The sequence below is a fragment of the Montipora foliosa genome, chromosome 7, assembly GCF_036669935.1.
Source record: "Montipora foliosa isolate CH-2021 chromosome 7, ASM3666993v2, whole genome shotgun sequence".
Taxonomy (NCBI): Eukaryota; Metazoa; Cnidaria; class Anthozoa; order Scleractinia; family Acroporidae; genus Montipora; species Montipora foliosa.
Window position 1 is genome coordinate 7,903,196 of NC_090875.1, and position 12,500 is coordinate 7,915,695.

Sequence of the window (12,500 nt, forward strand, 5' to 3'; positions counted from 1 at the left end):
GACTTATAACTGGCTGTCGGTCTTGCAGGAATGCAAGGCCTTACAGGCATGGGTGGGTTGGCTGGAAGAAATTCTTCTGTTGGTGATTGTATAGATTCAGGAGTGGTTAAGGTTCTGTCAGGTGATAAAGTTGTGCTAGTAGTCAATGGTAAGGAAGACTGGCATAATGGTCTGGAACTTCTGTGGCGAATTGGATGAGGTGTGAAGGTTGCAATGGTAGTTGTGCTAGTGCTTGGGTTTTTGTTAGGTGATAAAGATGTGTTAGCGTTCAATGGTGTGGAAGACTGGCATGAAGGACTGGAACTTCTGTGGTGAACTTCTGTTGAGGTGTGACGGTTGCATCGACAGGATTATTTACAGTTACTGTAGTGACCTCAGAATCTGCTGCCCATCGAGATGCTGCCAACAAGAATTTTTGTCTTTTGCGATCTTGCTCTTTCTTTTTTTTGTTTTTCTTCTTTATCTTTTGCCTTCTGTTCTTTCTCACTCTCTGTTTGCTTCTGTTTCTTTTTCTTCTTTTTCTGAGCATCTGCTTCTTCCTCAGAATTTTTCTTTTTTGCTGCGCTTCAATTTCCTTTTGCACACTCTTTTTTGCTTTTTCTTGCCTCATCCTCTCTCTCATAAGCTCACTTTTATCACCTGTAAAGATACATTTTGAAGGTAATAAATTATTCATGTCACTCAACGTTATTTTTGATCATGCATGCAAGTACATGCTACAACAACCTGCTGTTGAAGCAACTTTTATTTTGGGGTTTTAATTGGTTTCTTTGCACTCACAAAAAAAAATTAAAATTAAATTTTATGTATGTGCTTTGAGTTGTGACTGGTTCATTACATTGTTTTTGGGCTTACAAGGACAACATGACAGCATATCAGCAATATGCACAAAAATGCATATAACAATCCCACTCAAACCTGATTTTTACCCCAACATTAAATGTGTCAGGGCTCCAAGTTAATGAAAAAATCCAGTCACAAAATTTTTTAGTGGCAAAAATCGCAGCACTGTATTGTGTTGTCAGTGGTTTATAGCAAAAAAAATTGAGCCCGCAATACTTCTGTGTAAAGTTACCACACAAAAAGGCGACTGATCAAAGGGATGGTGTTGTGCACGTAACATTGCAGCTAAATTACTCCACATTTAGCAAAAGTAGCAGCAAAGTGGCAACTGTGAACCCTTTTGTTTCAAAATAGCGGAGTTGAAAACAAGTCGCAAATTTGCAACTTCTCCAGATCTTTTAGTCGCAAAGGAAAAAAAAATTTAGTCGCAAATGCAACTCCATTGGTCGCAATTTCGAGCCCTGTCTGTAAATGTAAATTGTTATGAGATGGTTTATACTTGACATAAGGAGCATGCACCATCACTCACACTATAGTGTTATTGGCTTATGTTCGACTGTAAATCCACACAATTATTAACTAAAGCCTTTTGACAACAATTCACTCACCTCCTTTTGCTAAAATCTTGGCATCATAGTATTGGCCACTGGGGATCCATAGAGCACTAATGACATCCCCAATTTGCATTTCATCATTTTTTTCATCAAGGAAGATATGGCAAACTTCATCTTCAGCAAGCACTCTTAAATTTTCATCATCCTCATACTTTACAAGGTACCAGGTCTCTGTATAGCAAAATATTTGAGTTAAGTTTTTTCACTGGTGAAACGTCTTCTTGCTGGTGATATTTACGTACATGTGAGGATAATGTGTAGCTCATAGAATATTTGTACCCCACAAAATCGGACGAAGGGCTAACGCTCGAAACGTCAGCTTTCCAAATCTTTCACGGTGGTTATTCAACCTTTATCAACTCGTTTGATAAAATAAATTTCTGTTTCAATCTCCCACCGACGCAGCACCACAGTTTCTTTAGAAACTAAAATTTTGCTTGCCTTAAACAATGCACCTTTTGTAGAACTACGGAATCCGAAGGCCATAATTTCTTTCAAATATTCTTTATAGAAGAAACTGAGATGATTGCCATAGATGGCCATTCGTTTTAGTGAATAAAAGATTTTATATTCCTGTTGTGAAGAGCGTCTCAAATTTCAGTAAAAATTTTCAGCACAAATACGCATGCAAATGCATGTTGAGCCATGACAAAAGACCTAAACGTACCTTCTCGTAGACGCGCTGGGACACTTCTTTTCACTCTGGAATGGATTCTCTAAAGTTGTAAAAGATTTCTATTTCGTAAATCGATGGAGACCACGCTGGAATTTTGAGGAAAGTGAGAAAATTTGAAAAGGACGCGCTGCTTTGAAGCGTTCATGCTATTGGTATAAAAACAGCACGTGATCTTTTGCAGCAGAAAGTCCTGGGAATGAGATAACCAGATTGAAAACATGGCGGACGAGACGGAACTTACACGAAAAAGAGCAGAGGGGCATTCTGTCTGCCCATGCACCATATTTGTGTTTCGATGAGTGTAGCCGCTGGTGGGCGCCTGCACAAAGCCCGCCATTCTTCGAAGAAAAGAAAATTGTGCTCAGTTCTGCGCAATGGCGGTGCAAACAAAATTGTTTTTTCTTTTGCAAGTGTGTGTAATAATTTTTATTGCAAATGTGACGGAAAGTGTAGAAAGGTGTAAGCATGGTTGTATAATCTGCGGGGAAAAGTCTCAGAGAAGTCCATTCCATTGTGTTAAGTCAAACGCCGACTTGGAAGCCTGTTTTGGTTTCCTCGAGAAAACAGCGGGAGACATTTGTGAAGCCTGCAGAAAAGCTCTCCAGCAATACAGAAACAATGGGAAGACATTTCACCATGTTAGTGTTTTTCTCACGATTAATTTCTTTAATCGTACTTACACTCGTGATGTGAAAATAAAGATTGAGCACTGCTGCATGCAGCTAAAACTACAGAAGTGTCATAATTTCACTGAAAGAGCCAAGCTTTATTTGTAAACAAGTTCATGAAAATGTTAAACATTTTCAGTGGGGTTGAAGTGTAGATCCTTCTAAAATTTAGTATTTATTTTTTGTTCAAAATATGTTCAGTCGAATCTCAACCAACCCGGACGAGTTCCGAAGAGAAGAGGACCAGTAGTGACAGGTTCTGAAACAGAGTGTGTAGCTAGTGCAGATAATGATAGGGAGATGGTAGTTATACCAAGGGAGTCCATTTCAGAAATGGAGGAAAATTTAAAGATTTTGTCTCAAAGTAAGTGAAATTACTTGCTTGTTCTGCCTTTGAATTCCACTTTCAGCTGTGATCAGTGGTGTAGTTGAGTGTGGACACCATCTTTAAGGGCGCGTTCGTTTGGGATCAATCCAGAATAAGAATAATTGGAATAATGCAAGTGAGCGTTTGTTTGGGAGCTATTCTCATTCCGGAATACCTGGATTTCCATTCTGGCTATTCTGCTCCCAGGAGCAGAATAGCGGGAATATATTCCGGAATATATCCCAAACGAACGTGCCCTAAAATTAAACAAAACTGATGCCAGAAAAATTGCATTAAAGGATCATTTGAAATTTTGAGATAAAAGGTCTTCAAAACTAAATAATGTATAAACAACAAACCAGCGGGAAGAAACTTACAACCATAGTTGCTCGCAGGGACAGTACAATTTTGAGGAAGAAATTAGCAATTCCAAGCCTCTAAAAGTTAATGTCTGGCTAGATTTGCTCCAAAACCCCTAACACAAGCTCCTACCACGGGTGAATGTACTCCCTTCCTTCCCCCCCCCCCCCCACCCCACCAATAAGACTGTTGCTGCCCCATTCATGTCACTAGCCCTCTTTGTTAAGTGGGGGGGGGGGGCAGAAGTGGAAATTAATCAGTCAACAAACAGGCAGACAAGCTGCTTCTGGACTACTCTTTGAAACAACCTTCCAGCCATGCACCCATATCCAAACTTATGATGGAAGAGGGTCAATCAGATAAATCAGCTTCAAATTAACTGATAAAATAAAGAAATAAACAAGTAAAAAAACCTACATTTTAATAAAAAATCCAGACGTGTATAATTTTACTAAAACCTGTAACTAAAAATGGTACAAACAATAGTATACAATGGCCACCTACATAGAAGTATTTTGATTGATGCGTTTTTTCCCTTTCAAATTAATGGTAGACAAAAGCTACTTTTGATGTTCCATATACATGACAAGAATCTTCATTTAATGCATTGCAACAAGATCAACTCTTCCAAAATTAACCCCATTATGCCCCCCCTCCCCCCAAGGACCCTTAAAAGCCATATTTTGAACATTACGTTTGTCTGAAATTTGTTTTATTCTTTCATGTATTCTGTAGGATGTGACATAAAGCAAGAACTCAACTTGGTCAAAAACAAAATATACAAAGAGATAATTGCTAACAAGGGAATCCACATCTATCAGCCTGAAATGTTCAGAGAATTCTGCATCTCAGCAGGGGCAAACAAATATTTTTGATGCCATTCTTGATGCAATTACATCAGCAAGGCACTCTGCTGAGCGTATCAATCTTAATAAGAAAAGGGCTGTGTCAGTTATTTACAACCTTTGCTACTGTTTGAGTCAGGCATGCAATACACTTCAAACTGACAATGCCCTTTACCTTAGGAGTTGTGATATAAATCAAGAAGGTATCGAAACACAACACACTATGGGTCTCTCTTGTGCTAGAAGGACAGTGAACACCATTGCTAAATCGTTGTCGGAAAATCATTGCAAGTCATTCAAATATTTTATTCAAGATGCGATTGAAAACAAGTGGCTTTTAGTGCTGATCATAGATGACTTCACCTCAATTCACACCAAACGAAGACCACAGGCAGATAAGGCATCCGAAGCAAAGTCCGTGTGTACGATAGTCATTAAAGCTTTTAAAAACATACCTGCCATAAGTGTTCTGCAGGCCAGTATCATGCATGATGTAAATGGCATCAGTATAAACACATGCCCACAGATTATAACATCTGCCTCATGTATGCAAAACATGAGCTGTTCATATGCTTCTGTTATGCCAAACTGGCTTACTGAGGCTTTTTTCAATCCAGAACTTCAACGCCAGCGACTCAACACCCACCAGTATTCAGAAAATGACAATGTGCAAACAATGAGAAGAATGGATGACCTTCACCTTGTAGACTTTGTGGAGTTACAACTCAAGTCCAAAGAGGACTTTAATGCAGCATATGACATAGCACTTAGTGCTGGTTTGGGTGATTATGCAAAAAAGTTCATTATTTTTCAGCCTGGTGATTGGCCATGTCAGTTTTTCTGCCGTCAAATAATATATCAGTGTGTGAAGAAATTTATCAGCTATCAGGAACCTCATCAAGCCAACTGTGAAAACACTCAAGCTGCATCAGATCATTCTGCATATTAATTCTTATCCATCCTTCACTGGTTCTGACAATGAGCAAAGTTTGCCATTAAACTTGTCTTCTCAGCCCTCCATTCTCTCTGTGATTCCAATGATAGGTCCTCTTCCCATATCCTTGAACAGTAGAGAACATATTGTTACTTCCTTCCATCCATTTTTTAAAACAGTTTATGAAAGAATTTTACTAGATCAAAACTGGCAGACAAACCAAAACCCTGGAGGATCAGCTTGCTTTTGGAAATTGTTTATGGAGGATGAACATTAATACGAGAGTCTGTGATGAAACACACGAGTTTTTACACCATAATCGGTCTGGCCGTAAGGGTGGTGGTACACGTTTGCTGTTCAGAGAAAACATTGATGTGTCGAAAATCAATGCGGGTGAGAAAACCTCTTTCGAGTTCTCGGAATGGAGCTTAAGTACCAACTCGTTTTGCGCTAGGTTGTCAATTATCTATTGTCCACCCTACTCTAATCTGCATCCGGTGTCTCTGAAAACGTTTTTTGACGAGTTTGCTTCATACATGGAGAGTATCATTCTAATACCAGAACCGCTTATCATTACGGGTGACTTTAATATCCATGTTAATAATGTGAACGATTCTGATGCTTGTGAATTTTTGGATTTGCTGGCGTCGCTTGGCCTGAAACAACATGTGATTGGTCATACCCATGAGGATGGCCACACCCTGGACTTGGTGATCACCAGGCAATATGATCAGGTTATTAAGTCTGCCCCGTTGATTGATCAGTTTATCTCTGACCATGCCGCAGTACTGTGTCAACTTGATTCAGTGAAACCCTGTACAGCTACTAAGGAAATCAATTACAGGCAGCTAAAATCTATTGACATGGATGCTCTCAGAGCTGATTTAATGGCGTCTGAATTGTGTACCAGCGTTTTCACGGATTTGGATATGATGGTCTCCTACTACAACTCCACACTGTCGTCGTTACTTGATAAATATGCCCCTCTGAGAACTAAGTCTGTTGCTAACAGGAAGCATGTGCCTTGGTTTGACCACAAAATTAAGGATGCTATTAAGGCTAGGCGGAGAGCTGAGAGGAAATGGGCTATTCTAAATCTGCACAGGATCTAAGTGTTTTCAAAATGAAGAAAAACCATGCAATATACTTGATGAACCAAGCTCGCTGTGATTATTACACCAATCATATCCAGCAAAACAGTTCTGATCAGAGAAAACTGTTTAATGTTACAAAGTCCCTGTTGTGTGACACCAACACTGCATCGTTTCCTCGTGTTGACAATGTTCCGCTTGCCAATGATTTTGGAAATTTCTTTGCACAGAAGATTGAGAATATAAACGCGTCTTTAGCTAATTCATCTACATCATCTGTACCATCTCTACCTGCTACTGACATTACATGCCTGAGAGAATGGTTTACCGGTTTCAAGACTCTCTGTCAAGAACAAGTGCGCTTGTTGATTAGTAAAGCAGCGGGCAAATCTTGTCAACTCGACCCCATTCCCACTCCCATCGTTCTCAAGTTGCTGGATGTTCTACTGCCAGTTATCACTACATTGATTAACCTCTCTTTTGACACCGGTCGATTCGCTGAGGCCTGGAAAGAGGCGCTTGTGTTACCATCTCTCAAGAAGCCTGGTTTGGACTCTGTATTCAAAAATTTCCGTCCAGTCAGTAACCTCTCTTACATTTCTAAATTGTCGGAGAGGGCTGGGGTTCAGCAGTTTATGGAGCATCTGACTGCCAATGATTTACATTCTCAGCTTCAATCGGCGTATAAACAGCAACACAGCACCGAGACGGCCTTACTTAAGTTAAGAATATTTTGATGTCTATGGACGAGCAACATGTCAACTTGCTTGTATTATTAGATTTAAGTGCAGCTTTTGATACTATACATCATAATAAGCTGATTGATCGTCTTGAGTCTCATTTGGGAATAACTGACAATGCGCTTGCCTGGTTTAAATCGTATCTTTCTGACCGGTTCCATCGTGTTTCTGTAAATGGTAGTCTCTCACATCAGTTTCCCTTAAAACAAGGTGTTCCTCAAGGATCATGTTTGGGTCCCTTGCTTTTCACTATCTACACACGCAAACTGTTCCAGATCGTTGAAAGCCACCTCCCACAAGTTCACTGCTATGCTGATGATACACAGTTGTATGTATCATTCAGCCCTAGTCGATCTGTGGATGCTGATTTTGCCATCAAGTCCATGACTGACTGTATCCGTGACATTAGGAGGTGGATGATTTCAGATAATCTTATGCTAAACGATGATAAGACAGAATTTTGAATTATAGGTACTAGGCAGCAGCTGGCCAAGGTTAACATCAGTTGCATTAGGGTTGTCCTGTAACAGTAGCTAGAAACCTGGGCTCTTGGTTTTATGAGCAGCTCACTATGTCAACTCATATTAGCAAGTTATGCGGTGTTCCCTTTTACCATCTGCATAATATCAAACACATTCGCAAGTATTTATCTCGAGAATCAACGGAAATGCTTGTCCATGCATTTATTACATCTCGTGTTGATTATTGTAACAGTCTTCTGTATGGGCTGCCCAACTACCAGCTTAACAAATTGCAGAGAGTTTTGAATGCCTCAGCCAGGCTAGTTTGTAATGCCCCTAGGTTTTGCCACATCTCACCCCTTCTTCGTGGTCTGCATTGGCTTCCTGTTAAAGCCCGGATACAATTTAAGATACTGCTTATTACATTCAAAGCAATTCACGGCCTTGCACCTAAATATCTATGCGATTTAATAACATTTAAATCGTCCTTATATAACCTTAGATCTTCAGGTAGTATTTTACTTTCTATGCCAATTGTTCGATCGAAGACGTTAGGTGATAGAGCTTTTATGGTAGCAGCGCCAAGGCTCTGGAACTCTCTTCCAAAAAAAACTTCGTGAGATTACTAATGTGAACAGTTTTAAGGCTCATATTAAGACTTATCTTTTTAGGACTTTATAGTGGTGTGCAATTTTATAGTTTTTTAGTTTTTATATGCATTATCTTTTGTTAAATTCTTGTAAAGTTATGCAGTTATAATGCGCAGCTGATCATTCTCATGTTAAGCTGCGCACAATAAGTTCACAAATTATTATTATTATTATTATTATTATTATTATTATTATTATTATTAAAAAGTTTTGGCGATTTAAAGATCCTGAGTATGGAACACTTTTCAATCTTTTGGACAACTACATACCCTTAGTACTTTCTATTTACAGCATTTCTTTTAAACTTAATTTTTCAGAATACTTCAGAGCTATTATTCGAATGTGGATTATGTTCACCTGCCTTAAGCATCGTCATTACAACAAAGCACCACTTGTCTGGCTTAACATGTGCTCACACTGGGGAAAGCATTCACCCCAACTTTACAAACTACTTCAAACATACATAACAATTTTTGATGAGTATCCTGTCGAAAATACCCACAGCATTCTACGTGCGCAAACGAAGCCCTCTGACAGTGCTGATGAATTAAGAAATAAAGCCAAACAAATTTTTGAATTTAAGGAACAACAAGCTACCTTTACATCAACTTTCACATCACCATCACAGTTTTCATTTTCCCAGAACCAACTACAGTTTCTCAAAGTCAAATGTGCCCAAGTAATTAGTTCTATGTTAACAAGAATTGCTACAACACCAGGACAAAGCTCATTCTCAACAAATGGAAATACAAGTACTCAAGTAAAATTTCCAACAATATGTGCCACCAATTCCATCAAGAGTACTGCTTTACCTCTTGGGTATCAAGGTAAGGTTAAACCTGATGCAACTAAGCAATGTGACTTACCTGAATGTACCATGTCTAGCCAAAATGATGACTGGACAGTTTTAAAGACCCTTTGTCACTTACCGTGATGCATCGCGGGCAAACAATGGAATCGTGGACCACAAAACGGCCACTTTTATGCGAATGCTTGATTCGAGAGGAAATCCGTGTCCATCGAGTTATTTATTGTTGGTTTTATGATCTGTTTAAGTGTTTTCGAACTCTCCAGCTTCTCTTCTAGTCCTTTTGCTATTTTTTTATAATATTCCCTAATGATAAGTTGACATTTTGTTTGGAGATTTTTATGGAGAAATGCCACGGCCCAAACGGAAAGAAAAATTGGTGAACGTTTGGTTGCCAGAATCGGCCTACTCTGTGTGGAAAAGCAAGAAGGACCTTGCAGGATACGGTAGCAACACGAACAGTGAGTTTGCTGAGTTTCTTCTCCATCGTGAAAGCTCCGCTTCGAGTCCGCATGGCGGAAATCCAAACAAGAGGCGACGCGAGGAAATAAGCTGGGAGTTGGATGATGTATCGCCAGTTGCAAGTAAGTATTGTTTTCCTTCTGCTTTTATCAATTTGGCCTTTTAGTATACAGTATTAAAGTAAGATAATATTCGATTCGCAGTTCGCACACCTCTGTTCGAATCTACCCCATCAAGAGCCCCGATCCAACATGTTCCACAGCACAAAGCGCTGCCATCTTCCTCTTCAACTTCGAGAAAGTGAGTACGCTTTCAAGTAGCTTTATTTCAGTTTCCTTTTCTCTATTTTTGTTAAAAAACTGCAAGTGTTTGAAGTAGTTTTTTTTTTTTTTTTTTCTTGCCGCAGAAAAAGCAGCTATGTCGACGTTACTGGAGTGTCGGAAATTGACAACGAGTTTGGAGCTATTTCACAACATACAGTTACCTTCACGAAATGTCAAACAGTAACCGAGCATTTTGCATCATTATCTAGTGTTGATTCTGATTCAAGCTGCTGTGACAGCGACAGTGATTCTGAACAGTTCTACAGGTTGGTTGTTTAGTTTTCCTGTCAATACTTGTAGCCTGGTCACAAATGAGGTAATGTGCAAAACAATAGATGCTATTCTTATTCAATGACATGCAAATAAGTGGCGGGGTATTCTGCATCCTGGCTGTTTGTTATTATTTATTTTCTAAATTGTACACGCAGCTACTCTTTCTCTTCAGATGAATTTCACGAATATTTAATAATTATTCGCCGAATACGAAGTGATAATCGACGAATATTCACGAAGACGAAGTCAAGGTGAATATTGACCGATAATCACTGAGCCTGGGGCGAATAATAGTTTTAGTATAAATACACAGGTGATTATTTCAAAAAAGAGGGGAGGAAAGGTATTTCAATGCGAAAATACAGTGGCAAAACAACTACTGCCAGCCATTTGGGCTGTCGAGGTGATTATCGGCTGATAATCTGAGATAGCGAGCCAATGAGAGCGCACGATTTTGTATAATCACCTGTGTATTTATACTAATAGAAACATAACTTTATTTTGTATAGATAGAAACTTTTACCTAGAGGACTCATCATCTTTTTTTTTTTTGCTTCTAGGCTTACTACCATTTTAAATCAAAGTGACAACTCAGATGAGACAGATTCTGGCGAGGATATCGATTGCTACTCAGAGGGCCCTGAAGTTCTTGACAGTGAAGATGATGGCGAAACTGCATTGACAGATGAGTGAGTGATAAATATAAAACATGCATACATGCACAACCCCTTGTACAAAATTGGTAATGTTTTAAAATGTTACTTTTATCATAAATGGTAACCTTCACAATTTTTTTTTATAAATGATGTGGTTTAATATTACATTTGGTTTAAAATTTTTTAAACCAGCTTGATTGGTATTTCCCTTTGTGACAGACAGTGAGAATGAATATGAGACAATGAAAACTATAAATCAACCTGTTTTGAAATAATATAAAATTTTAACCACAACATAAATATCCAAATTCCTCTTGTGCAATTAATTTATTTTGGAAGTTCAACTCCCCCTCTCCTTACCTCTTTTCTAGCCCCAAGTTAAAAGATTTTATTTTTACTTAGGTTGGATCTTAATGAGACAACCTTAACAGCAAGCTCAGTCTCTTTCTGCAACGATGTCAGCACTGATGAAGAGCTTGCCACTCCTGAGATGATCTACTCAAGTGTATCCCCAAACATTTATATGGAGAGAACCCCAACCAGAGATACTAGCACATCCCCCCCTGTTATTGTTCCTGAAACCAGTGCCAAGGGTTGTGAAACTACCGTCCGCGGATCCTCTGCAGATCTCAATCCTACGTCCCTCTCTGTTATTGCCCCTGAAACCAGTGCTGAAGCCTCTGCAGATCTTAATGCCAAGCTACAGCAAGCTTTTGATGGTTTGCTAGGGGGAGAGTCTTTGGGTTCCTTTGAGGAGATGGCTCGGAAAGAAAAGGTCATTGTCACGCTTGATAAGCTCTTGGAGTTGTTTAGTGGTCCTTGTGATGCCAAGGATTGCAGTAGGTCAAAGGAAGTGTGGCACAAGTCTCAAGGTGGGGTGTTGACCATTGGATGGAACTGTGGAGGAGGTCATGGGGATATTTGGGAGTCCTCAGATGTGTTGATCAAAAAGGAACGGGGACAAAAGGTTTATGTAAACACAGTAGTCCCTGCTGCATCCATTCTTTTAACTGGGAACAATTTTAGCAAAGTTGCTTTACTTACTAAGTGCTTAAATCTGGGCTTTATTTCAAATGCAACTTTTGATAGAATTCAAAGGCTGTATGCTATTCCAACTGTGCGGGAATTTTGGTCGGATATGAAAAAGGTGATTCATGAAGTCACGAAAGATGAAAAAGTAGTGTTGTCCGGAGATGGGAGGAATGATTCCCCTGGATTTAGTGCCCAGTATTGTGTTTATTCCCTCATGGAGGCAATGACCAAGATTACAGTGGACCTGGAAGTAAAGGATAAAAGGGAAACAGCTGGAACTTCACCCGCGATGGAGGTTGCAGCTCTGAAGACACTCCTTAAGTGAGTGATTGAAACCATGAATATTGGGGAAATAACTACAGATGCTTCCTTGTCAGTAATGGCAATGGTGAAGAAATTGAAGGGTCAGTCATTTTCCTTACATTGTATTCACTATTGTGCGGACTGGTCAGTCACAATTGGGGGGGATGATAAACAAAATTGTACATAATAACCGTTTATTGCATCTACTGGTAAGCTTGAGTGTATCCTTCATATCGGAAACTTGACCAGAGTGGACGTCAAACATTGCATTATTCATAATAAGACCTTCTTTTCAGCCCTCCGAGATTTCCAAAATTCTTCATATCCTACAAATGCTGAATTCAATAATTGCTTTATTTATTTAAAACATTTTCAAACTCTTGGAAATTCTTAG

General features: G+C 39.2%; 2 protein-coding genes and 1 pseudogene across 2 annotated transcripts in view; 2 read left to right on the top strand and 1 right to left on the bottom strand.

Moving 5' to 3' along the window:
* LOC138009821 (uncharacterized) overlaps nucleotides 1–2,000 on the bottom strand; it is a 9,376-nt gene extending 7,376 nt beyond the window's left edge. The window contains exons 1-3 of the mRNA XM_068856818.1: nucleotides 1,913–2,000; nucleotides 1,452–1,628; nucleotides 365–639 (exon numbers count right to left, since the gene is read on the bottom strand). Of these exons, the coding sequence (XP_068712919.1) occupies nucleotides 365–639; nucleotides 1,452–1,628; nucleotides 1,913–2,000 (540 nt within the window). The remainder of the gene's footprint in view (nucleotides 1–364; nucleotides 640–1,451; nucleotides 1,629–1,912) is intronic.
* Nucleotides 2,001–4,250: 2,250 nt separating this feature from the next.
* LOC138009822 (uncharacterized) lies at nucleotides 4,251–5,322 on the top strand (annotated as a pseudogene).
* Nucleotides 5,323–6,430: 1,108 nt separating this feature from the next.
* Nucleotides 6,431–7,135, top strand: LOC138009823 (uncharacterized). Its single transcript, XM_068856820.1, has one exon. It carries the CDS (start codon nucleotides 6,431–6,433, stop codon nucleotides 7,133–7,135), a length of 705 nt encoding a protein of 234 aa, XP_068712921.1.
* Nucleotides 7,136–12,500: the final 5,365 nt, after the last annotated feature.